This window comes from Alternaria infectoria (assembly GCF_024043175.1).
Source record: "Alternaria infectoria strain BMP 0036 chromosome Unknown scaffold_6, whole genome shotgun sequence".
NCBI lineage: Eukaryota > Fungi > Ascomycota > Dothideomycetes > Pleosporales > Pleosporaceae > Alternaria > Alternaria infectoria.
Window position 1 is genome coordinate 410137 of NW_026250695.1, and position 25790 is coordinate 435926.

The 25790-nt window shown below is 53.4% G+C and overlaps 8 protein-coding genes across 8 annotated transcripts; 5 read left to right on the top strand and 3 right to left on the bottom strand.

Moving 5' to 3' along the window:
* Window positions 1-819: 819 nt before the first annotated feature.
* Window positions 820-6776, top strand: J4E92_004434 (uncharacterized protein; the record flags this gene model as incomplete). Its single annotated transcript, XM_051495824.1, has 3 exons — window positions 820-1007; window positions 1060-6375; window positions 6425-6776. 3 exons carry the CDS (start codon window positions 820-822, stop codon window positions 6774-6776), a joined length of 5856 nt encoding a protein of 1951 aa, XP_051353664.1.
* Window positions 6777-8711: 1935 nt separating this feature from the next.
* J4E92_004435 (uncharacterized protein) lies at window positions 8712-10471 on the top strand (the record flags this gene model as incomplete). The annotated part of the gene is made up of 5 exons (XM_051495825.1): window positions 8712-8936; window positions 8994-9094; window positions 9150-9660; window positions 9723-10214; window positions 10274-10471. The coding sequence occupies 5 exons, from the start codon at window positions 8712-8714 to the stop codon at window positions 10469-10471; spliced, it is 1527 nt and encodes a 508-aa protein (XP_051353665.1).
* A 646-nt stretch (window positions 10472-11117) lies between these two features.
* Window positions 11118-11991, top strand: J4E92_004436 (uncharacterized protein; the record flags this gene model as incomplete). Its single annotated transcript, XM_051495826.1, has 3 exons — window positions 11118-11184; window positions 11246-11341; window positions 11426-11991. 3 exons carry the CDS (start codon window positions 11118-11120, stop codon window positions 11989-11991), a joined length of 729 nt encoding a protein of 242 aa, XP_051353666.1.
* A 667-nt stretch (window positions 11992-12658) lies between these two features.
* Window positions 12659-15103, bottom strand: J4E92_004437 (uncharacterized protein; the record flags this gene model as incomplete). Its single annotated transcript, XM_051495827.1, has 3 exons — window positions 12659-12755; window positions 12807-14761; window positions 14813-15103. The coding sequence occupies 3 exons, from the start codon at window positions 15101-15103 to the stop codon at window positions 12659-12661; spliced, it is 2343 nt and encodes a 780-aa protein (XP_051353667.1).
* Window positions 15104-16397: 1294 nt separating this feature from the next.
* J4E92_004438 (uncharacterized protein) lies at window positions 16398-17645 on the top strand (the record flags this gene model as incomplete). Its single annotated transcript, XM_051495828.1, has 2 exons — window positions 16398-16454; window positions 16512-17645. The coding sequence occupies 2 exons, from the start codon at window positions 16398-16400 to the stop codon at window positions 17643-17645; spliced, it is 1191 nt and encodes a 396-aa protein (XP_051353668.1).
* Window positions 17646-19834: 2189 nt separating this feature from the next.
* On the bottom strand, window positions 19835-20545 carry J4E92_004439 (uncharacterized protein; the record flags this gene model as incomplete). Its single annotated transcript, XM_051495829.1, has 3 exons — window positions 19835-19941; window positions 20007-20278; window positions 20361-20545. The coding sequence occupies 3 exons, from the start codon at window positions 20543-20545 to the stop codon at window positions 19835-19837; spliced, it is 564 nt and encodes a 187-aa protein (XP_051353669.1).
* Window positions 20546-21921: 1376 nt separating this feature from the next.
* On the bottom strand, window positions 21922-22769 carry GAR1 (H/ACA snoRNP pseudouridylase subunit; the record flags this gene model as incomplete). The annotated part of the gene is made up of 5 exons (XM_051495830.1): window positions 21922-22192; window positions 22241-22386; window positions 22440-22540; window positions 22590-22643; window positions 22694-22769. The coding sequence occupies 5 exons, from the start codon at window positions 22767-22769 to the stop codon at window positions 21922-21924; spliced, it is 648 nt and encodes a 215-aa protein (XP_051353670.1).
* Window positions 22770-23170: 401 nt separating this feature from the next.
* J4E92_004441 (uncharacterized protein) lies at window positions 23171-25663 on the top strand (the record flags this gene model as incomplete). The annotated part of the gene is made up of 4 exons (XM_051495831.1): window positions 23171-23426; window positions 23483-23936; window positions 23983-25242; window positions 25294-25663. The coding sequence occupies 4 exons, from the start codon at window positions 23171-23173 to the stop codon at window positions 25661-25663; spliced, it is 2340 nt and encodes a 779-aa protein (XP_051353671.1).
* Window positions 25664-25790: the final 127 nt, after the last annotated feature.

Consider the following 25790-nt stretch of genomic DNA (forward strand, 5'->3'; position numbering starts at 1 on the left):
GATCGCAGCTCCTCTTGCTCGAGTGAGCGCAGCGGAGCAGCTTTGTAGTGTGCATACGTCCATGATCTCCGGTGCCTTTTTTAGAGGGGCGACTCAATATCGGGACGTGAATGCTAGCGAAGGGGACCCATGCGCAGCGTCTCTGACGGCGTTAGGCTAGCTTGGCGGTCGTGCCTTTCATTTTCAGGGGAAGCTGCTAAAAAGCTCTTTGCCTGCCCTTCCGCATTCACCACTGTCGCTCACTCACCACCTTCTTCTTCACGTGTCCGTTTTCTTCTACATTGCCTCTCGTTTCATTGCGTTGAGGTTGTGTAGCTTGGACGACCCGCCCCGACTGCTCCCTCACCCGCCTTGAGGAGGAGAGCCGCTACCCGCCACTTCCACCCAGCCTAATTCCCACTTTCGCCCCAGCAGCAGACAAGCGCCGATTCGCCGCGCGTCTCTCCTGGCAACCACGACCGGCTGCATACTCAGCTTTCCACTCGCTACGCCCGACCACAACACCAGACTCTCTTGCACTGCAGCAGGCACGAGCAGCCCGCTGTGCTACTGAGACATTGCCGCCCCCGCGATAAACAGCGAGCCACTTCCACAACAACACACTCGTTCAACCACCCCAACTGCACCTAGTGCACCGACGTCAACCGTATTTCGCGGCAGCACGACTACGAGCAATTCGACTCTGCCGCTCCTAATGCCCATTGTTTGAGGTACGACCGCCCCTCCGACGCCCGCTGTTTCAGCATTGGCGGCCCCTTGCGCGACAGTTATTGACAGCTCGCCTCGCAGATTTACATCCCACTCTAATAGCTTCCCACGATGTCCGGACATCCGCAGGGAGGCCACTACGACGACGGCTACGGCCAGACTCAAGGCCACGCCCAGGGCCAGCCTCAGGGCCAGGACGCCTACTACCACGACGACCAGTACGGCCAGTATCACGACGACGCCCACGGCGCCCAGTACCCGCAGCAGGGCCAGCACACCGATTCCTACTATGACGAGCAGTGCGTATAGACCTTTAGCGATGTTTTCGATCGATTGCTAACAGCCATGCAGAGGATACTATGACGGCCAGCAGGGCGGTCAGTACCAACAAAACGGCTACTACGACGAGCGCGGCCAGCAGGGCTACCAAGACGAGTACTACAACGACCAGTATTACGACCAGGGTGGTGCCCAAGACGGCTACGCAGCCAACGGCCAGCAGCCCCGTCGCCGTCAGCACGACTCTGAGGAAGACTCTGAAACTTTCAGCGACTTCACCATGCGTTCCGACATGGCTCGTGCCACCGACATGGACTACTACGGTCGCGGGGACGAGAGGTACAACAGCTACGCCGAGGGTAACCGCGGCTACCGCCCTCCTTCGTCTCAAGTCTCATATGGTGGCAACCGCTCGTCTGGTGCTTCGACGCCAATCTACGGCATGGACTACTCCAATGCCCTTCCCGCTGGACAGCGCTCTCGCGAGCCTTACCCGGCGTGGACTGCTGAAGCCCAGATTCCCTGCACCAAGGAGGAGATTGAGGACATCTTTCTCGACTTGACCGCTAAGTTCGGTTTCCAGCGTGACAGCATGCGCAACATGTACGACCACTTCATGACCCTGCTCGATTCGCGTGCGTCCCGCATGTCCCCCAACCAAGCGCTTCTGTCGCTGCACGCCGATTACATCGGTGGAGAGAACGCCAACTACCGTCGATGGTACTTCGCGGCTCATCTCGATCTGGATGACGCCGTCGGCTTCGCCAACATGAACCTTGGAAAGGCCAACCGCCGCACCCGCAAGGCTCGCAAGGCCGCCAAGAAGAAGGCCAGCGAGAACCCAGGCAACGAGCAAGAGACTCTCGACGCTTACGAGGGCGACAACAGTCTGGAGGCGGCTGAATACCGCTGGAAGACCCGCATGAACCGCATGTCGCAACACGACCGTGTTCGTCAAGTCGCCCTATACCTTCTCTGTTGGGGAGAGGCCAACCAGGTCCGTTTCATGCCTGAGTTGATGTGCTTCATCTTCAAGTGCGCCGACGACTGGCTAAACTCGCCTGCTGGACAAGCTCAGACAGAGCCAATCGAGGAGTTCACCTACCTCAACAATGTCATCACGCCGTTGTACCAGTACTGCCGTGATCAAGGTTACGAGATCCAAGATGGCAAATACGTCCGTCGCGAACGCGATCACGCAGCCATCATTGGGTACGATGACATGAACCAACTCTTCTGGTACCCAGAGGGTCTCGAGCGCATCGTATTCGAGGACAAGTCTCGTCTTGTCGACATCCCACCGGCTGAGCGTTACGCAAAGTTGAAGGATGTCCTCTGGAAGAAGGTCTTCTTCAAGACATACTACGAGCGCCGTTCGTGGTTCCACATGGTTATCAACTTCAACCGTATCTGGGTCATTCATTTGACATCCTTCTGGTTCTACACGGCTTTCAACTCGCAACCTCTCTACACCAAGGGCTACGAACAACAACGAGACCAGAAGCCCGAGAAGGCCGCTACATTGTCCGTAGTTGCTCTCGGTGGTACCATTGCCTGCTTCATCCAGATCTTCGCTACTATCTGCGAATGGTGCTACGTTCCTCGACGATGGGCCGGTGCTCAGCATCTTACGAAGCGCCTCTTGTTCCTTATCCTGTGCTTCGTCGTCAACATTGCCCCTAGTGTCTACATTCTTGGTATGGACAAGCGCACCGGTACTATCGCCAACGTTCTCGGAGGTGTTCAGTTCGCTATCGCTTTGGCCACGTTCGTGTTCTTCTCGCTCATGCCTATTGGAGGTCTGTTCGGCAGCTACCTGACACGCAACTCTCGCAAGTATGTTGCAAGTCAAACGTTCACTGCCAGCTACCCTCGCCTCGCCGGCAACGACATGTGGATGTCTTATGGCCTTTGGGTCTTGGTCTTCGCTGCCAAGCTTGCTGAGTCGTACTTCTTCCTGACTCTGTCGATCAAGGACCCTATTCGCATCCTGTCACACATGAAGAAGCCCTCTTGCCTTGGAGACGCCATCATTGGTGACATCCTCTGCAAGTACCAGCCTCGAATCTTGCTCGGTCTCATGTACTTCATGGACTTGATCTTGTTCTTCTTGGACTCTTACCTGTGGTACATCATTGCAAACATGTTGTTCTCCGTCTCTCGGTCTTTCTACTTGGGTGTCTCCATCTGGACACCATGGAGGAACATCTTCTCTCGTCTGCCCAAGCGTATCTACTCAAAGGTTCTCGCCACCACCGACATGGAGATCAAGTACAAGCCCAAGGTCCTCATCTCTCAGATTTGGAACGCTGTGGTCATCTCCATGTACCGCGAGCATCTCCTTGCCATCGACCACGTCCAGAAGCTGCTTTACCACCAGGTTCCTTCCGAGCAAGAGGGCAAGCGCACTCTCCGTGCTCCTACTTTCTTCGTCTCCCAGGAAGATCACTCCTTCAAGACTGAGTTCTTCCCTGCTCAGAGCGAAGCCGAACGCCGTATCTCCTTCTTCGCTCAGTCTCTGTCGACTCCCATTCCCGAGCCTCTACCAGTCGACAACATGCCCACATTCACCGTCTTGATTCCTCACTACGGTGAAAAGATCCTGTTGTCTCTCCGTGAGATCATTCGCGAGGACGAGCCTTACTCTCGTGTCACTCTTCTTGAGTACCTCAAGCAGCTTCACCCTCACGAGTGGGACTGCTTTGTCAAGGACACCAAGATTCTTGCCGATGAGACTTCTCAGTTCAACGGTGACGACGAAAAGGGCGAGAAGGACACCGCTAAGAGCAAGATTGACGATCTTCCTTTTTACTGCATTGGTTTCAAGTCCGCCGCGCCTGAGTACACCCTCCGCACTCGTATCTGGGCTTCTCTTCGTTCGCAGACTCTCTACCGTACCATCTCTGGTTTCATGAACTACAGCCGCGCTATCAAGCTTCTCTACCGCGTAGAGAACCCTGAAGTCGTCCAAATGTTCGGTGGCAACTCTGACAAGCTTGAGCGTGAACTCGAGCGTATGGCTAGGCGCAAGTACAAGATCTGTGTATCTATGCAACGTTACGCCAAGTTCAGCAAGGAAGAACGCGAGAACACCGAGTTCCTCCTCCGTGCATACCCCGATCTTCAAATTGCCTACCTGGACGAGGAGCCTCCTATGAACGAGGGCGAAGAACCGCGTATCTACTCTGCTCTTATCGATGGTCACTCTGAGCTCATGGACAACGGCATGCGTCGTCCCAAGTTCCGCATTCAACTCTCCGGCAACCCAATTCTTGGTGATGGCAAGTCCGACAACCAGAACCACTCCATCATCTTCTACCGAGGAGAGTACATCCAGCTCATCGACGCCAACCAAGACAACTACCTTGAAGAGTGCCTGAAGATTCGCAGCGTCCTCGCTGAGTTCGAAGAGATGACCACTGACAATGTCTCGCCTTACACTCCCGGCCTTCCCAGCTCCAACTTCAACCCTGTCGCCATTCTCGGAGCCCGTGAATACATTTTCTCCGAGAACATTGGTATCCTTGGTGACATCGCTGCCGGAAAGGAACAGACGTTCGGTACTATGTTTGCTCGTACATTGGCCCAGATCGGTGGTAAGCTCCATTACGGTCATCCTGATTTCCTCAACGGTATCTTCATGACAACACGTGGTGGTGTCTCCAAGGCGCAGAAGGGTCTCCATCTCAACGAGGATATTTACGCTGGTATGAACGCTCTTCTCCGCGGTGGTCGCATAAAGCACTGCGAGTACTACCAGTGTGGTAAGGGTCGTGATCTTGGTTTTGGTTCCGTCCTCAACTTCACCACCAAGATTGGTACAGGTATGGGAGAGCAGATGTTGTCTCGCGAGTACTACTACATGGGTACTCAACTTCCTCTCGACCGATTCCTGTCCTTCTACTACGCCCATCCCGGTTTCCACATCAACAACATGTTCATTATGTTGTCGGTCCAGTGCTTCATGTTTGTACTCATCCACCTCGGCGCGCTCAACCACGAGACGATTCTCTGCCACTTCAACAAGGACCTTCCCATCACCGATCCTCAGTGGCCCAACGGTTGCGCCAACTTGGTACCCGTATTCGACTGGGTCTCGCGTTGTATCGTTTCCATCTTCATCGTGTTCTTCATCTCTTTCGTTCCCCTTGTGGTCCAAGAGTTGACTGAGCGTGGTTTCTGGCGTGCCGCGACTCGTCTCGCCAAGCACTTTTCCTCCGGATCGCCCTTCTTCGAGGTTTTCGTCACTCAGATCTACGCCAACGCTCTCCACACCAACTTGTCGTATGGTGGTGCTCGTTACATTGGTACCGGACGTGGTTTCGCGACAGCTCGTATCCCCTTCGGTATCTTGTTCTCACGATTCGCCGGTCCTTCCATCTACATTGGAGCCCGTTCGTTGATGATGCTGCTGTTTGCCACCATCACAGTTTGGGGTCCATGGCTCATCTACTTCTGGGCGTCCCTGTTGTCCCTGTGCTTGGCACCGTTCCTCTTCAACCCCCATCAATTCTCATGGGACGACTTCTTCATCGACTACAGGGAGTACCTTCGCTGGTTGTCTCGCGGAAACACCCGCTCGCACAGTGCCTCCTGGATCGGATACTGCCGCCTCTCGCGTACCCGTATCACTGGTTTCAAGCGCAAGGCTCTCGGTGACCCATCTGCCAAACTTTCTGGTGATGTCCCTCGTGCTCACTTCACGAACATCTTCATGAGCGAGGTATTCGGACCCCTTGTCTTGGTCGCCATTACTATCATCCCTTACTTGTTCATCAACGCCCAGACTGGTGTCAATGACAACCGCCACAAGGAAGATGAAAAGACTGACCTGAAAGATCCCGAGGCGTCCGGTGCTCTGGTCCGTATCGGACTCATTGCATTCGGTCCCATTGCCATCAACGCCGGTGCTCTTCTGGGCTTCTTCGCTTTGGCTTGTTGCGCGGGTCCTCTGCTCAGCATGTGCTGCAAGAAATTCGGAGCCGTTCTGGCTGCTATTGCGCACGCCATTGCTGTTCTTGTCCTCCTCATCTTCTTCGTTGTTCTCATGTTCCTTGAGGGCTTCAGCTTCCCCAGAGCTTTGTCTGGTATGATCGCCGTCGTCGCTATCCAGCGATTCTTCTTCAAGCTGATCATCACGCTTGCTCTCACTCGTGAGTTCAAGGCTGACACCGCCAACATTGCCTGGTGGACCGGAAAGTGGTACACGATGGGATGGCACACAATCTCTCAGCCTGGTCGTGAATTCCTCTGCAAGATCACAGAGTTGGGCATGTTCGCCGCCGATTTCATTCTAGGCCACGTGCTCCTCTTCTTCATGCTTCCGATCTTGTTGATCCCATACGCCGACAAGGGTCACTCTGTCATGCTGTTCTGGCTGCGACCTAGGTATGTTCCCTCATTACTCGTTCAATTGACATCCGCTAACACGTAACAGTCGTCAAATTCGTCCTCCGATCTACTCGCTCAAGCAGACCAAGCTTCGCAAGCGTCGTGTCATCCGCTACGCCATCCTGTACTTTGTCCTCCTAGTCGTCTTCTTGTGCTTGATCGTTGGCCCAATCGTCGCCGGCAAGTACATCAAGCTGGACGTCGGCCTGCCTCTGTCAATCTTGCAGCCTACTGGATACAGCAACAACGACACCACAAACACCCCTACCGGATCATGTGTCAACGGCATGAAATGTCCATTATGGAACGATGGTGCTGCCACAGGTGGAGGCGATGCCGGTGGTGCCGCTGCGACCGACGATGCCGCTCGCCGATTCCGTCGGTACATGGCATACTAAAAGCACATAGCGCGAATCGTTGTTTACTGCTTTCGCAGCCTGCATTGTACAATATTGGCAAATCATGAGCGTGGCGACATGGCTTGGTCCCATAATGATTGTAATATCCACTACAGCATTTCCTTCGTTTTAGGCGTTCTACGGCGGGCTACATCGACCTGCTTTCTCTCTTTCTGAACACATTGGTGTCCGCCTATGGCGCGGACTTGACTGCACATACACACGAAGGGGCTGTTTTGGTTCATCATGGAAGGCGAATATGTTAGAAAGTGAATTCATTACATAGATATATTGATGTCTTAACAACTACGATCTTCTTTCTTGTGACTTCATGCTCTCGTGCATACTCTAATGTCGTCCTTCTGGTTTTGCAGGCCCAACACATTGTCCAAGGTGGCTGTCTTGGTTACTGTTTTTACCCACCCTACTCCGTAGGCCAAGTGAAGTAAAGGGCCCCTTTCACTTCGTACAGCCCCAACTCAGTCCTCTGGACGAGCCTAACAGCTCATCAATATATCTACGCGAGAAGTCGCTCTTCTCGAGTAGAACGTATTCACTTTCGCTACTTGGAATCCGCGTATGTCGTACGTTGAGCTATTCCGCCATATACCCTCGCATATTGAGACCCCTGGATGGGCCGCTGGAGCACGAGCAGATAATTAAAGCTTCTGATGTATCCTAGCCTGTGGATCCAGATTGCCATGAGGATGGTGTATTTGTCAGTATTTCAATAATTTGCATGGAAAAGACAGGAACGCAAAGACACAAGCGAAGCGCTCCTAGTGGCGTTTGACAACATGCCCTGAGATATGTTGCCTTGTTCTCTCTGGGCACAACGATGTCTCGAGGTTTTTGATTTACTACACAGTCATCTTTGGTCGTACAAAAGATTGATTCGAGGTATCACTGGTTTCAATCATTAGTGGGGATCGTCGAAACAGCCCATGAGACATGGCTCTGGTGACACCTTGTTTGCGGGTGATTATTCATGCAGGGCATGGTAGACTGCGATGCACTCATACAAGGTAGGCTCAGTTTGGGCTCATTAACTAGCTCGAATCCATTAATCTGTGGATGACTCTGTTTGTTATCCAGCTCAGTGAAGAAAGATGACTGGCTAAGTTGCCTGTAATCGTTGGTTCAATCGTATATCTACTATTTTGTATATAAGCCGCTGCCCAAGCGTCATGCAAGGTAGAGGGTCGGTCCTTGTTGCCTGCTGAAGCTACAGAGGCCAATAGGGTAATGACAACAATAGTTGAATGCATGATACAAGCAGAATAGGCTAACAAGTGAGAGCCTTGGAGGTAGTGGAAGATATTTGGATTGGGATGTGATGATGAGAGGAGATACTTCATGTTGCGAGGCAGCGGACAAGCCTTTATACACCCTTCCTTGCGCACCGTCGAAGTGGCTCTAAATTACATTAAAAGCATCATACGACAGACTACTAACCGAGACGAAGTCTCCTGCCCGTTATGAAACCATTTCTCTTCCCGAGCATTACGCCCCGCCTAGGTAGGATCCGGACCCTTGGGCAGGTAAGATGAGTATGCATCGTGGCCTCGGCCGGTGCAAGAAAAAGGCTTAACTGGTTGCCTGACGGCCTGCAAGGGTTTAGAGTACTAGAGGGACGAAGGATTGATGAAGTCTAGAGTAATGTCGATGGACGGGAAAGTATGCGAGGCTGGTGACTGATTGGTAGAGCATATGTCCGACTGCTTCTGAACTCGACATGCCTCATTTGCGTACAAAATGTTACTATTGGGAGGCTATAGAAAGGTCTCGAGGGCTACCTGGAAGGTTGGTCAACAGACACACGCGCTGTACACACGGATCTAACCGCTTTGGGACGGCATTCCCGGCGTCGCCGCAACATTGCCCAGGTGAACCCCCAAACATCAAGGAGGTACCATTGATAACACAACCAGCAATATGGACCTGCATGAGATACAGAATGTCACTGCGCGCTTCATCGCCGACGCCAATACGCAGTTCAATCGCATACCCGGCTCCGCCATCGCTGTTCGCTACATCAAGTCGAGTTACCAGAACGACCCCGTTCGCAGCGCGGTAGAGCTGTTCCTGTTCCTCTTCGCCGTGCGCTACCTACTTGCACCCAAGTACAGCACGAAGAAGAAGGTCCAACTTACGGATGAGGTATGTTTTGTGCCTTGCAGACAGGCTGACCGACATAGCGGGCTAACGAGGAAATAGGAGATCGATGAATTGGTCGAAGACTGGACGCCAGAACCGCTTGTCGCGCCCACCACTGCCCTCGAGGAATTGGACAACGAGAAGCGACCCATCATTGTTGGGTATGGAAAACGCCCTCCCCAGTGTTCCGAACCAATGCTAATGAGCACCGCGCAGACCTACGGGCCCCAAGTCGAAGCTCTCCAATGGCCGCACCGTCACGAACCTTGCCTCGTACAACTTCTACAACTTCCTCTCCAACGATGTCCTCAAAGACAAGGCCATTCAGACCCTGCGCACATACGGTGTCGGCCCCTGTGGCCCCCCTGGTTTCTACGGCACACAGGATGTTCACATGAAGACCGAAGCCGACGTCGCTGCACACCTCGGTGTCCCCGCCTGCATCATCTACGCGCAGTCCTTCTCGACCATAAGCAGTGTGATTCCCAGTTTCAGCAAGAGAGGAGACATCATCGTGGCGGACAAGGCGCTCAACTTTGCTGCGCGAAAGGGCATTCAAATCAGCCGCAGTACCGTCAGGTGGTTCGAACACAATGATATGGAAGACCTGGAGAACGTGCTCAAGAAGGTTGTCAAGGAGCAGGCCAAGAAGCCGCTCACCAGACGCTTCATCATCACCGAGGGTCTGTTTGAGAACATTGGGGATGTGGTGAACCTACCAAAGATCGTACGTCCATCGCATATCCATGCTGGTTACCAAGGTGACAAATTGGCTAACCGCTTTTCTAGGTTGAACTCAAACTGAAGTACAAATTCCGTCTTATCCTCGACGAAACCTGGTCCTACGGCGTCCTCGGTCGCACCGGCGGCGGCGTCACCGAAGCGCAAAACGTCGATGCTGCAGAAGTAGACATGATCATCGGCTCACTTTCTGGCCCTCTCTGCGCGGCAGGAGGATTCTGCGCTGGTAACGAAGAAGTTGTTGAGCATCAGCGCATCTCGTCCGCATCCTACACCTATTCCGCTGCGCTTCCTGCTTTACTGAGTACGACAGCGAGTGAAACCATCAGCTTGTTGCAACAACAACCGGATATCCTCGCGGGACTCAGGGACAATGTCAAGGCGATGCGGGGACAGCTGGACCCCAGGAGTGATTGGGTTAAGTGCAGTAGCTCAGGAGATAACCCTATCATGCTCCTTGTTCTCAAAGACGAGGTTATTGAGAACAAGAAACTGAGCATAGACGATCAGAACCAGATCTTCAGGGAAGTTGTCGACGAGGTACGTTCTCTCCGTTGCGTTCCCGATCTTATCTTTAGGCAAGTTGCTAACAGCCACAGTGTCTCGCAAACGGCGTCCTCATCACACGACTCAAGTCTTTCCCACTCGGTCTTGGATTGAACCCCCGCGATGCAGGCTGGCAACCTACACCTGCACTGAAGGTGTGCGTCACCAGTGGTCTGACAAAGAAGGAGACAGAGAAGGCCGGCACAATCATAAGGCATGCCGTCACCAAGATTGTAAGCCGACGGAAGTAGATCATGAAGCTGATGGGCATTGGGTTTTGGGCATTGCCAGCATGAAGGCGGCGTTTGGGCTTCGAGCATTTGCTGATGGCCTGTATATGTATGATATACTTCTTGTATAATTTCCTTGCCATGTATATTTCGTAATAGATAATATCTTGCTTAGAGCAATGGTAGAAGAGCCTTTGAGCTAACTGTACAACGCGCTGAGGCAGGACATCCCTCAATTTCGGCGCACAGTGCTGAGTAGATAGATCTTAGCCCCTCTGTTCAAGACACAGCCGCATACTTGGACATGCTGAACAAAGAACTGCCGATGCAGAGAAACAATTGCCGCAGGCACGTGCGAATCACATGGCTGAGCCGGGCAGTGCAGCAGCACGGAAGTTTGCGTGGGACGAAAATGACGTTGGTCCCAAGCCGCCTTGATCTAGGCCCAAATTGCCCCGGGCACGTCACTGCCTACCTGCGCACACCAACAACAAGCTTTCTCCACGCAACAACCCTATCCAGACCCTTAACTTTCCCGCTCCCCCCCTCTAGTTTCTGCTTTTGCGCAACACAAGACACCTCAATATCTCTGTCTAGAATCTCGATTTGAAGCAAGCGGAAGCGGCCTACTGCACAGTACACACACACCCGCAACAACATCAATACCATGTCGCAACGACGGAACGGCGGAGAGCCGCAGCCCAAAGACGAGATGCCCCCAGCGAAGGGTGAGGGTATGTTAGCAAAATAATTCAACGCGATATATGGACAAGAAGGGACTAACAGGGAGAACAGTGCAGGACAAGCAAAAAAGGCTCCTCTCGCAGGATGCTGGACATTTCTCTCTCGTGAGAGCTCTGCACGCCGCTGACTACATTACCGAGCTCAATGGTACGTTTCTCAATGTCATTCCGACACGCATTTCCGCCAGTCACGACGCGAAAGAACGAGAACCTGTACTAACAAGATATCCAGGCTTCTGCGGCGTAATGTCCATCATGTCCTCCCTCCGCTACTGCACGCAGTCAGACCCCTTCAACTACACGAACCTGTACTGGGCCCTCGGCTTCATCCCCCTCGGCCTCTTCTTCGACTTCATGGACGGCAAAGTCGCCCGCTGGCGCAAGAAGGCGTCGCTCATGGGCCAGGAACTCGATTCCTTGGCCGACCTCGTCTCGTTCGGTGTTAGCCCCGCCGCTGCCGCCTTCTGTCTCGGTCTGCGCACCCCTGTCGACCATCTCCTCCTCAGCTTCTTCGTGCTCTGCGGTCTTACGCGTCTCGCGAGGTTCAATGTTACGGTTGCTATGGTGCCAAAGGATGCGACGGGCAAGAGCAAGTACTTTGAGGGCACGCCGATTCCCATGTCGCTGGGTATCGTGCAGGTCATGGCATACTGGGTTTACAAGGGATGGACGTTGGAGCAGATTCCCATGGGTCTTTGGCTTGAGGGCACCGCGTTTGAGTTCCACCCTGTTGTTGCCATGTTCATTCTCCACGGATGTTTGATGGTTAGCAAGAGCGTTCACATTCCCAAGCCCTAGATCGATGGAACAGAGGAGAGCGGCCCAGCATGTTGTATGTGAGCCGCTGTGATTGGGACGATGGAAGTAATGGATCTTTGGCCTACAGAGAGTAGGTATCGGCTGCTTCTGTCCTGTTAGTGAGACGCATGACGATGCTATGATCGATTAGCGGGCGTACAAAATACAATGATACCCTATTATCAAGAATCATCTAAAAGAGACTCGACTGAAACTGCACCATGTCTATATGAGACAGCATTTGAAAGGTAATTACCATGTCACTGCAAGTCCCCGTGAATTAAGAAGTCTATTCGAATTGTTACTATTACAGAGAAAGTCAAGTTCAATGACTGTGGTATCATGGTTCTAAATCTGCAATCCAAGCCTTCCTGAACCAACAACAGGAAGAGGAGAGTTCCATCAGACAGGGCCAAAACAGTTTCTAACCCGGTACACCTGATGCCGACCTAAATGCTGCAAGGAGCCAAGCTCTCCAGAGATGGAGTATGCAAACATGCCGAAAAGGTACAAGATAGCTTGTCTGGAACCTCCACCAGGTCGATGGTAACGCAGTATGATCGTGTCTTGTGGCAACTGCTCGACAATCAGGACGTCTATTTTGGTGTGGGCGACGATTGTCGCGAACAGAAACAAGGAAAGTATGTCAAGTTGTGCAGTGATACAATCACCGCGTGATGATCAAAGAGAAACCGTCGAGCCATTGTGCGCAGGAGCCTGATATGCCGCCGATGGTGTAGCCACGAGGAGGGATGAGCGTGTGTCTGCACATTCGGGTTAGCTAGTGTTCGTCAAGCCATGGATCTCATACATACCCGCTGCCACCATTCGCGTTTCCATACCACTCGCTCTTCCTCCCCAGGCTTGTTAGTATTTGTAGACCATCGATCCAAAGGCCAGCGCGCAGAGAAAAGCCCAGCAGCAGCTCGCCTTTCCGGGTATCCAAGGCAAACTCAGTCATGCTACCTCCTCGCTTGCCGAAAAGTTGGGTGTGTGTGTCTTCATACACAAATTCCAACCCATCCACCGCGGAACCATGGTACACTTTGATGCTAAGCAAAAGCTTGGTTTGGATGTGGACGTAATCGAAGATGACTTCATGAGGCTGTGAACCCTGCATCTGTGAGTAGCCAAGCTTGCCACCGCGGTAGCCCCATCGCCCGTCCGGTATCTTGACACGGGAGTTCTTCTGGTTGGAAAGCTGACTGAAATCCTCCACCACGTGCTTGCCTCCACCGGCAGAGTAGACTTCGAGCTTCAGGCGCAACTTCTGCTTCTCTTTGGGTAACAAAGAACGAAGCGAGTTTTCTTCCAGTGCAACCTGTCGTGGATACTGGTTGTCCTGTTCAGGAAACTCTTTCCAGTAGTGACAAACCTCCTCTCCTTCGGTGTACAGCTCCACCCATGCGATGCCTGATTTCGAGGTTGCGATGACACCGCCTTGGCTAACATCGACTGTCCACACTTGGACACTGCCATCCCCGTTGATGTTTGGGCTATCGATAGGTATGCGGAAACAGGGGTGGAATCGGAAACGGAGGACATCGAGCTTGTGCCATCTGCACTCGTCGTTTGGCAGGACTAGTCGCTGACCGGTTGACTTTGTGCGGGTTGAATAGGGTTCTCGGCATGTGAAGGTTCGGTTCAATGTAACGTAGTCGCGTAACATTACACCCGACTCCTGATGAGGACAACCGAAGAGATGACCCGTCTCATGCAGATGGGCACCGATGCCTATGTTGGCAGCTTCCCAGTTGCTTCCAGATTCGTTGCAATCATTGGCGACGAAGGCAGTGTTAGTTTGCGTACAGTCTTGGAAAGCCTGGAAAACCTCTTCGATGCTCGACGGATAGCTGTGGAGCGCATGCGAGCCAAAGATGGCTAGCTGTAGATCTCCAGTACCCCCGCCTAGAGCCGCATGTCCTCGAACTGTGTTCTCTTGCGTGTCCCAATGTGTGTCGAGAAACAGACAAGAGACGTAGTGTTTCTGGCCTGGTACCATGGGGAAGTAGTCTCTACATGCTTCTATGGCAATGTCGAAAAGTTCGTTCTTCTTGGTTCCTGGTCCGTACTGCTGTGCGCGTTCTAGGTCGCGTATTTCAGCGACAGACCTTCTTGAGCGTATAACGTGGATTTTGGCTTGCGTCCGGTATTGGTTGTGCTCCCAATCCTGGTAGCTTAGCGTTCCAGGTTCCCAGGCATCTTCAAATCGGAAGCAGCGTCGACCGAATCCGTAACGCTTCATTTGCTCGCCAGTAAAGGCTTGCCAAAGATACGCAGCCATACGGAATTTCTTGGTCGCAAGTTCGAGGCCGTGCCCTTCTCGCTCGATGCGCTCTGGTGGGGCGTCGTACGTGCCAGGGGAATCATGACCTAGTATGATCGCAAGCTGGAGAGGTGGCGAGTGCGACAATGGGAGGTAATTAATATTGATGAAGGAGGCATGTGAAGGGACGGAGGTGTTCGGTGAGGAAACCTTGGGCGAGGCAAAGTCAAGTCGGATCCTGTTCCAGCCAGGCTCCAGGTGCACCAAGGCCTTGAAGTAGGAGTCATGTACTGGCCAGCAAGTAGATGGGAAGCGGCCCTGATGGTGATTAACCGTAAGTGTGCCGTCCAGCGGTTTGCTTTGTGCTTCACCGATCTGCCCGAATATGAGCAGCACTTGCTGGTGTACCCAGGAGTTATCCGAGACCGATAGGATGCGCGGCGCGAGTAGCGAAGATCTATTAAACGAGCTGTTGGAGCCGGTCGAGGTAGGCGATGCTAAACCCTGGAGGTGCTGTTAGAGCAACGTCTTGTGAAGATGGCTACGGTTTCTTACATTCATGCTATAACGCTTCACGGGGTCGACAGTCGGTCGCTGAGGTCGCGCAGGCGCAGGTGTAGGGCCATTGGTGAGGTCTTTGGTTTGAGTGTTGACTTCGTCGGTGGTAGAGGTGGCTGGCGTAGTAGAGGGCGTCGACGAGCCAACTTGAGAGGAGTTCAAGGTAGAGGCGGATACGCGATGGGCTAAGCCTTTGCCGTTCTGGGCATCGGCACCATTTGCTTGCTGGTCGCCATTCTTGGACATGCGGCTGCTCTTCCTACCAAGGCTTCTGAGGAAAGACGGCATGGTGACAACTACGGCGCTGGTATACGGGTCGAATTATGAAATCATAGGCGTAGGTATCGTCCAAGGTCCAAAGTGGATATGTTCAGTGTCGTCTCAGTGAGGTACAGCGCAGGTAGGTAACGAGCGACAAGGAGATCGCGGTTGTGGAGCTGTGAGGACGCGTAATACGGCGAGCGTGATAATCACTGATAGGGTGGGAACAAGCGAGCGGGAGAGTGTACTGGCAATAGCTATGTACTATGCGGGAAGCGAGTGAAAGCAGGATATGCAGTATGACGGGAGAGGGCAAAGAAAGCTGGTGGTGAAGAAAGTGGCAGCGCTGTCGAGGTGGAGAGGCAGCCGACGTGAAGTGCTGCAGCTCCGTCGATCCAAGCTAGCAGGACCGAACAGGTAGTTGTTCAATTGGGAAGGCTCTAGCGCCAAAGCAGGACAGTTGGCAGGAATTGGCCCTGTTGCGCAACTGCGGGAGGACAGCTAATAAGAGTTGCGCCTGTGGAGTCGAGCGCGAGCGCGAGCGCATGGTGAGCAGGCGTTCGCGACTTCCTAGCGACTCAACGAATGACGTTGGTGCGCAACGTCCTCTAGCCGCTTTGGGACGGCAGGTCGTGATCTGACATGTGTATGCCATCCAGTGTCATGTCCATCAGCGCCGTGAGCGACAATGGCATGGCACGCTGTCTGCCATTGACACACGCATGTGATGCGCATGCGGCGTCGAGGCATATGTGGTGGCCGGCCCCGTCACCGATTCTGCGCGTCGTCATCCGCGCATCCAGGTGGTGTAGCTCGAGAAGCAACGGACCTCGCCCGTTCCCCGAGGATGGCCTGCAGCGATAAGGCAAGGCGTGTCTGAAACATTCCCACGGTCCAGCGTTACCGATACCGTACGGTACCTCTCCTGTCTTACTCAGCACGTTACCGCAGCCACCAGATGCGCGACCCCTGCCGCTCGCCAAACCCTCAGCAGCATAGGTTTTCTTTGTTGCAGGCGCACTCGGACAAGGCTCCAGCGCCGGATAGGAGCCCGCTATGGGGTCACTAAGGCTTTCGTGCCGCTTGCGACTCCTAGCACCTTGACTTCATCATCACTCCTACAACGCCCTGGCAAGTACGAGGCCTGTGCTGCCGCAGACTTTGAGGCTAGTCCGCTTGCATCGCCAGCTCCTCACATTCCTTGCCGGACCGTCACCTCAGCTCCGCCCACGTTTCGTCTGTAGCAGCCCTATCGAGACGTTCAGCGGGCCATATCACTGCTGGATCTCCCTACCCCGTCGTCCAACCCAATTGCTCCGCCATGGCTGAACAAGATGAAGTCGCGAGCAAGGTCCTGCGAAGGGCCCAAGTCTCAAAGGTCCATCTCTCCGTCTGCAGCCCCTCGCCCTTTGTTTGCTAACTCGGTGCACTACAGATGACCCGAACGCTGCAGAACCGCCTCGCCCTGGCCAACGTCAAGATGAAGAACGGCTGGGAGAGCCTCAGCCTGGATGCCATTGAGCCCGTCCTCGACGGCGCTGAGCGCAAACGCAAGCGCCCCGGCTCCAGCAACGAAGCCATGTCGGATGTTTCGAGCGTCTCCGAGCGCTTCTATCAACCCAGCGTCCTCGACTCCTCCCCACTCCAAGCCCCCATATTCTCCGACGATGTCCGACGATCCGTCAGCCGGTCCGTCAGCACAGGCAGTTACCTTCAAAACAAGCGGCCCCGTCAAGACCGGACAATGTACCCAGCATCGAGCAACCACGCCCGTGTCAAGGTGAGAACAGCCACCAGCGCTGCTACCTCCTGGAAGAACAGCTTCCAACTGCCCGAGTCTTCGCCTGTATACCATCGCCGGCACGCACGTTTTGGTCGTCAACATGTCCCTAGCCTGTCTTTCGTCTCCGAAACCTCGACCGTTCCCGATCCACATTCGCCCCTACTCTCCGAAGACGATGACGAAGACCTACCCATCACATCCTTCTCTATCAACAGATCGCACTTCTCCCTCGACCGATCGCACTTCCAGTCATCGCCGCCGCCGCAGAGGGCCCCACGCACGCCGCCCCCTGATGTCGCTCGCTCAGCACGTCTTCGACAACGTGGATTCAATGCTGCCGGCGCAGCTCGGGAAGGAAAGCAAGGAGATGACGATGCAAACCTCTTGATGTACCTGGCTACATCACCGACACCAGTCCGTCCAGGTCACCAGAAGCCGCAGATGCTTGCGCCATCGACTCCACCACCCAAAGCGACACCTCTTCCCTCGTCGATGATGTCCACGCCCGGCGGTGGCGGCTCTCACTACATGGGTTTCGGACTTGCGACACCGTCAACAAACCTCAATTTTGCCGAGTTCCTCAACATGTCGCCGAGTCCTGCCCAGGCCAATGCATCGTCATGGAACCGCACCCCTGTGGCCACACGAACACCTGCTGCCGTCCGAGAAGCACGACGTCACCTCAACTTCGATAACATTGGTCCTCCTGGTGACGCTTCCCATATGAACGCTCATGTTGGAAGAATGGACGGTACAATGGACCTTGGCGGAGAGCTCATCTCGTGATCCTCACATCATCTTTCACACACAGCCCAGCACTCATGTGGGCACGACGCAACGACACCAGGGCGACATTAAGCATGCGCAGTGCATCGCCCCGCCACCAATCCACCCAACGCCGCTATCGAATGGCGTCTCTTTTCTTCACTTACTTTTGATTCCTTGATAAGCATGGCGTTTACAGAGGCAAGACCTCTTTGGTTATGGAAGGCATCATCGACACAACCCATGCATAACTGCATACGTTTCCTACGTTATCTTTCGCAAGTACCGCCCAACCGCCCCTTGGCGGCAAAATCGAGCTAGCAACAACGCAAGCGCTTTGTATCACCCTTCACGCATATCCCCGTTTGAACACTTTTTTCCAGCGACTGTATTCTAAGCAATTTTCTGTTCATTTGTTTGCTATCAGCTCAGCACAGCATAGTATAGCAGTATCACATTACGCGAGCGGTAGAATGGGACCGACGGCCTAGCCAGGCACCTCCGAAATGCAACTGCATTTTGGGGTTTGGTCATGTAGGCGAATAATAAGATGCACTGAATGATAAAGTGCCGTACATGCTTGTTTCCTGGTCTCGCTAATGCACTGTGGGAAGGCTGCGTACGATAGCGAATCATCGCTACGCCACACGTCTGCATTTCCAACCACTACCACCACTTGTCTGAAAGCTATGCGGCAAATGCGAACATGATCAACGGTTTGCAGCAGATTGAAGTACACTAAAGATCCTATGCACCCTTCACGAGCGGCAACACCTGGGTGTTACAACGACCACGCCGCCCTTCCCATCACACCATCACGTATTACCTGCATGTACCCTACATACACAGAACAACACATAATTCAAAAGATCTCGAACCACTGCACCCCAGGTAAGAGTCATAAAGCTCTACAAGGAGCAGCCAGCCACACACCCCTCCTCCTAACCTCCGCATATCCTCACAGCCAATGAAGTCTGCCAAAACCGACGCGCTCCAGAAGTCGCCGACGCGTTTCGTGCCAACTTCGTGTCCGAGTCGCAGCGTCTTGATTGGCCACGGCGCTGGTAAAAGGCTAGGCCAGCCCTTGTCGCCAAGGGTAACCATTAAGCCCCAATCTGGAAGCGTGGCTGGTATTGAAACGTGATGATGTAAGAATGCGCGGCTGGGAAATCTATCTGTACGGTGTGGATTCGTGACGGGATGATCGCCGATTTAGTGGGTGTTAGGCCCGTGGCTGGTGGTGCATGGGCGCGGGCAGCTTGGGTAACGAACGGGATTAATACACCTCACTTCTGATAAATGCGTCGGCTGGGTGACGGCGAAGGACGGGACGTGGCACGCATGCATTGTCAAGATGACCACTTAATGTTGATCTTAAAGAAGCAAAGGCATTGATCACTGCTATCGCACCTTCAGGGCTAAGTATTGAAGTTCCTTTTCTCGCCCTTCGCACTTCTTTTGCCCAGGTCCACGTATTAGTCTCGAATCCAAAGGACCCGCGGCTCCATCTCCGGGTAAGACCAAGACCCGAGACTCTTTTTGTCAGTGCGAAATGGGAGTTCTACCAAACCTGCTTTCGGTAGTGCATTGTCTGTGTTCGTATTCCATCCTGGCTATGAGGGAATTAGGATTGGTGCTTACGATGGCGTTCCTAGCTTCCGCGGAGAGAGAGGGTCAGATTGGGAATCAGATGCAGGGTGAAATGTGAAATGCAGGTCGAGTCGCGGTACCAGTCGTAATCACACCGCGAGTTCCATGGTGGATGAGGCTCTTCGTGCCTGAAAGGTTACGATTCCCATGGGAAGAAATGGGTGTATGCCCTGCAGAAAGCGAGCAGTCTGCAATCGTCCCATGGTAGCCTGACAGCATGTTGGCAGTTGTTAGGGCAAGAGTAACTTCTTCTGTTTCAATCGATTATTATGGAAAATGCATTTTGCTATTATTCATCATACAGATCTGATGGCCGGAAGATCCGTCATTCCTGCTACGTTTCCTCACATTCACCCATCTTTCCATACTATGCGTCCCATCGGTATCTCGTAATGAAGAAAAAGAACATTGCCCTAACGCCGCCGCTATTGCTAGAAATCACGCAATACGCGCTTCTTTCATATACACATGGCCATTGTCAGAAAGCGGAAAATAAGACACAAAGAAGATGGACAAGAGTCCTAAGAAAAGCAGGAAGTTGGTGGGTCTGAGCCGTTAGATCACCTAGCATATGTGTTCGAGTTGACTTGGCTCGCCATGACCATCATCCACACGAGGAATATGCTTCCGATGATCCAGAAAGCGAACTCGGCTTGCCAGCATTGGCCTGTTTATTGTTAGCCATATGTCTCTTTACTTGTCCGAGTGGTTTCAAACACCAAGAATACTTACAGATATTCCTCTGCTGCAGGAATGCTAATGTATCCATGTTCGGCCCATCCACGTCGTTGTTGAAGACGTATGTATTGCACTGGTTGTTGATGTTGGGTCCGGCGAAAAGTTGTATCGCGGTTCCGATGATTCCGGCGATGAAAAGGACGAGGAGGATGAAGGAGAGGAGCATCATAGTGCCTGGGAGGAGTTTCCGTTGCGCGATGAAGACGATCTCGATGATAATGAAAATGATGGCTAGGGTGCCCACTGTGACGCCGTAGGGCATTATCCTGTTAAAGGAATTAGCAAAGCATTCATATGTATGCCTCGCTCACTATGCTGGCCGCATAGGAGGTTGTAGAGTGTACATACCATGGCGTCCCCAGTCCCATCCGATCTTGTATCGCCATAAACTGCGCGTTCACTCCCAGTATTGTTCCGGCTGTTGCAAGCATGACAATCGTCCAGATGTTCAGTTGTAGGTCGGGCCAGTAGTACTTCTCCCGTACTACTACCGCTGAGCCCACAACTGTGCCTGAATGTCCTGCGCGTGCCATTGTATCTCTCTGTCGCGCCTCGGCGGCTAAGTCGGAAGGGTTCTGGTGAATGCGATTGTGGTCTGGCTTGCGCTAAGGTGCTCTTGCTGTGGCGTCTGATATGCGCAACGAAGGTAGTTTGCCGGTGCAACGGTTCTTCGAATCCAGAGTTCTCGCGCTTCGAGCTACAGAGCCTGGTGTCGTTGATTTGCTATGCCGCCTATCCGCAGATTAGGCTTGGGACTTGGCGCTGTCGCAACGTTTCCCTTCTCCTATACCGCGAAAGTTGAGTGCTTTTTCGCTCCCGTTTTCAATTGCTTCTGTCGCGAAAGTATCTCGAGTCTTTGCGCTCGCGGTCGTGTAGTGCGTGTGATGATGGATGACGTTACAGGTAACCTCAGCAACGTGCGAGGGTGTTGCGGGGCGGGTGCGGAGGTCTCGGAGGTGCCTCAACAGTGAACACTTCCTTCAGCGTGATGTTATCGTGGACGGGAGAATCAGGAAAGATGTTTGTGGAGATGCGGGGAATAGGATGATGGAAATTGCGAATGCACGATGCTGAAATTGCCAAAGCCCCTGTTGTTGTGGTCCGAGGAACCTTCATGGCAGCCCAGCCTCCCAAGCTGGGATGGGGCTGGGAACGAGACTATTGGACCGGCGCAAACATCCCTTTGCTACAAACCTGGCATGTTGACATGGCTCCAGTGCTTGACAGTTGTGACGTCTGATTTATTATCTACTGTTAGTTTCTTCGAAATTAGCATTGACTGGTCTGCGGATGTTTTTCATGTTGATAATAGGCCGTGCGGCTCACTACAGCAGCGCGTAAACTATACTACAGAGCCACCCAATGCGAACAGTCATATAGGTACGGATCACTCATGGTATACAATTATACAGCTGTATACAGCAAGTTTGCGTTCGGCAGGCCTTCTAGATGTGCAACACTTTTGGAAGCGCTCTTTCATGGCTGCAGTGAACGTAGTCTAGCGATTTCCGAAACAACAGCTCGTACTAGCGGACCAAGTGCATTCGTGCCCAGGTGTGATCTTTGCCGTTTAATCGATAAGTCTGGCTTGCGACGTCTTGCGAGCGTTTCCCGCACGGTCGCTGGCGTCGAACTCTGCTCTAGAAAATGTTGCAGTCGCCCAAATGCATCGGGCAGGTTGGACTTCAGAGTAATTTGACTAGAAAATATAACGCGCGCATCCTTTACAAGATGTCCATAGCATGGCGCCATGTCTAGACATGATACATTGGCCCCATCAACTCCAAAACGCCTCAAATGATCATGGTATCGGTAGGTAGTCGTAGGATCGAGCCGAAACGGCAGCGCAAACGGGTGCGCATTGCCAGCGTATTCCGAATGAAGTGGTGACCGTCCCGGATCGAGGCACTTAGTATCCTCCTCGGCCACGTCCACCAAAACCACCACCGCCGCGTCCACCTCTTGAGAAACCACCACCACCGCCGCCGCGACCGCCGAATCCACTTCCTCCACGGCCACCGAAACCGCCGCCACGTCCAGGAGGTCCACCACGTCCTCGGGGTGCTCCACGACCACGACCTCCGAAGCCGCGAGCTGCGCCACGAGGTGCTCCACGACCAGCACCGGCGGCCCTCTTAGGTTTCGTAACACCACCGACGGGCTTAGGCTTGGGAAGGAATCTAGAGGAATTAGCGCAAAAATCCCAAATGCCATCTGAAGCGGCTCACCTGTCAAGAGGGAGCAGCTTGTCGCCTCCAATGTAGAATTTGTCGCCAGCCTTGAAAGACTTGGCTTGTATGCCCTCTTGAGGCTTGATGGTGAAGTAGACCTGGTTCAACGGGCCGAGGATCTCGTCGACTTTGCCGATGGGTGTCTGTCGCTGGGTCAGCCCGTCATCCTTGCCTTTTCCCGTCGCAGTATATGTACCTTGTTCTCCAGGTAGATGGGCGCGTTGAAGTAGGGAATCTTGGTGTTTATCGATTCGCAGAACATCTCGTTTTCGCAGTCGTGAACGAATTTGCCCATTTCTAGCATGATCATTAGCGCTTTGCTTGACCGTGTGATCGCGCCACGTACCGATGACAGTGTCTGGGGGTCCGAAAGAGCCTCCTCCGAAACCACCGCCGCGTCCTGTCGCGCATTAGCTAAAAGCCGTGTAGAGCTCCAGACATGCTACACACCTCCACGAGGAGTAAATCCACCACGTCCGCCGAAGCCGCCGCCGCGACCGCCACGAGGAGTTCCGCGAAATGCCATGTTGTTGGTGATGTTGAATGTGGATCGGTGCGCGAAAGGTGAGCTTGGTCTAGAGCTTCGCGAAAAGTTCGACTGAAAATGAAGTTGCAGATAGCGCGGCCAATCGGTACCACGTTTCGCCGGTGGCTCCTTCCGCCGCATGCAACCCCACCAAATGCGCCTCCTAAAGGGCTAAGTGGGCTGTCGTGCGCGCGCATCTTTTTGGCATTGTGACTGAGTCTGACGTTGCTTTGCTTTCGGACCGGACTCTGCACACCGAGCAGGAGTCACCATAGCGCCCGTATCTATTGTAGATCTACTGCACTCCCGTCACACCCCCGAGTTGCAGCACCTCGCATACGGCTGAGTCACAGCTCATACAACCCCGCCCAACGCGCCTGAGACTCGACAACACCAACAACATGGCGGACGCAGTCAAGGATGCAGTCAACTCGGCTGTCGAGGGCGTCAAGAACTTGGCCGTAGATGCCGAGAAGAAGGTCGAGCAGAAGGAAAACAAGGCCCCCAAGCCCAAGAAAGAGAAGAAGGCCAAGGGCGATGCTGGTGATGGTCGTCCATTGATGCTCGACCCTGCGCCGGCCTTCATCGACCACCGCATCCAGATCTTCGAGAAGCTCAAGGCGAAATACGACGAAGAGATAGCCCAAAAGCCCCGCGGTACGCTCATCCCTTAATGCTGCCGATTCCTAGTACTGACACCTCACGCCTTGCAGAGAAGATTACCATCACCCTCGAAGACGGCAAGAACATCGAAGGAGAGTCATGGGTTACCAGTCCCGCCGACATTGCGCGAAACATCGCGAAGAGCTTATTCGAGCGCACCGTCGTTGCGCGTCTGGACAAGGGCACACCCGATGAGACCCTGTGGGATCTCGAGCGGCCTTTGGAGAAGAGCTGCAAGCTTGAGCTCCTACCATTCGACGATCCCGAGGGCAAGAAGGTCTTCTGGCACTCGAGCGCACATATCCTAGGAGAAGCATCGGAACGCAGATTTGGCTGCGACCTCTGCATCGGCCCTCCAATCGAGGACGGCTTCTACTACGAGATGGCTCTTCCAGACAACGCCGCAGTCGATCCCGCCGACCACAAGCCACTCGAGACTATTGTCAACACCATTGTCAAGGAGAAGCAGCCGTTCCAGCGCTTGACCCTCTCCAAAGACGACCTGTAAGATTGTCATCCCACGCGCAAGAAGAATGCTAAAACTTTCCAGACTCGAGATGTTCAAGTCGAACAAGTACAAGCAACATATCATCAAGGACAAGATCGCCGACGGCACCTTCACCACCGTGTACCGAAACGGACCGCTGATCGATCTGTGTCGAGGACCACACGTACCACACACAGGGCGGATAAAGCAGTTCAAGGTCATGAAGAACTCTGCATCATACTTCTTGGGTGATGCCAAGAACGACAGCTTACAACGTATCTACGGTGTCTCATTCCCCGATAAAGACGCAATGCAGGCCCATCTCAAGTTCCTCGAAGAGGCCGCAAAGCGAGATCATCGCAAGATTGGAAAAGAACAAGAACTGTTCTTCTTCCACGAATACAGCCCGGGTTCATGCTTCTTCCTCCCGCACGGTCAAATCATCTACAACACACTACAGGCCTTCCTTCGCGAGGAGTACTGGAACCGTGGGTACCAAGAGGTGGCATCACCAAACATGTACAACTCAGCGCTGTGGAAGATCTCTGGTCACTGGCAGCATTATGCGGAAGACATGTTCACCTTTGATGTTGAGAAAGAGAAATGGGCGCTGAAGCCCATGAACTGCCCTGGACATTGCCTGATCTTCAAGCACCGCGAGCGAAGTTACAGGGAACTGCCCATTCGCATGGCCGACTTTGGTATCTTACATCGAAACGAGGCTAGCGGTGCGCTCACTGGTCTCACGCGAGTCCGTCGTTTCCAGCAGGACGATACTCACGTATTCTGTACCCAAGACCAAATCACAGAGGAGATCTTTGCACTTTTCGACTTCCTCAAAGCGGTATACGGAAAGTTCGGCTTCACATTCAAGCTGAAGCTGAGCACACGCCCAGAGGGTTTCCTCGGTGACATCGATACCTGGAACAAGGCAGAGGCCAAGCTGACGGACGCCTTGAACGAGTTCACAGCTGCCGGTGGTGGCGCTTGGGAGCTGAACCCTGGAGATGGTGCCTTCTACGGTCCCAAGATCGACATCACCATCTCTGATGCTTTGAAGCGAGAGTTCCAGTGTGCTACCATTCAACTCGACTTCCAACTGCCTAACCAGTTTGAGCTCGAATACATGACGTCCGAGGTCATTCCCACAAAGTCCAAGGACCAGCCTCAGGCTCAGGAAGGCGGACACATTGAGCAGAAGAAGGAGAAGCTGGAAGGTGCTGACGTCACAATCCCCAAGAAGATCAAGGAGCCGCAACCAGGTTACGCCCGCCCTGTCATGATTCACCGCGCTATTTACGGATCATTCGAGCGATTCATTGCGTAAGCTTCAATACCTCTAGAACAGCCAAGTATATTCGCTAACAAGAATAGTATCCTCACAGAGCACTTCGCCGGTCGATGGCCCTTCTGGCTCTCACCTCGCCAGGTCATGGTCATTCCCGTTATGCCTGGCGCGAACGACTACGTCAAGGAAGTGCAGACAGCCCTCCGCAAGCACCACCTCCACGCCGACATTGACATCAGCGGCAACACCATGCAAAAGAAGATCCGCACAGCGCAACTCGCACTCTACAACTTCATCATGGTCGTTGGTGCCGAGGAACAACAAGCGAGGGCTGTGAACTGGAGAAACCGTGACGACCAAGAGACACAGCAGCGTGGTGTCATCGTGCCTCTCGACGAGGCGATAGAGAAGCTGGTCAAGTTGAGGGATGAGCGCAACATCGAGAACAAGGTCTAAATTCTAGGTGGTAAGATATATCAGCAAGATGCATGGGAAGGCGTATGAGGTATGAAGATATGATTTGACGAAGGCGGAAAAAGGTAGTGGAGTGCTTATGGATCTTCAGTGTCGGTCACAATATGGA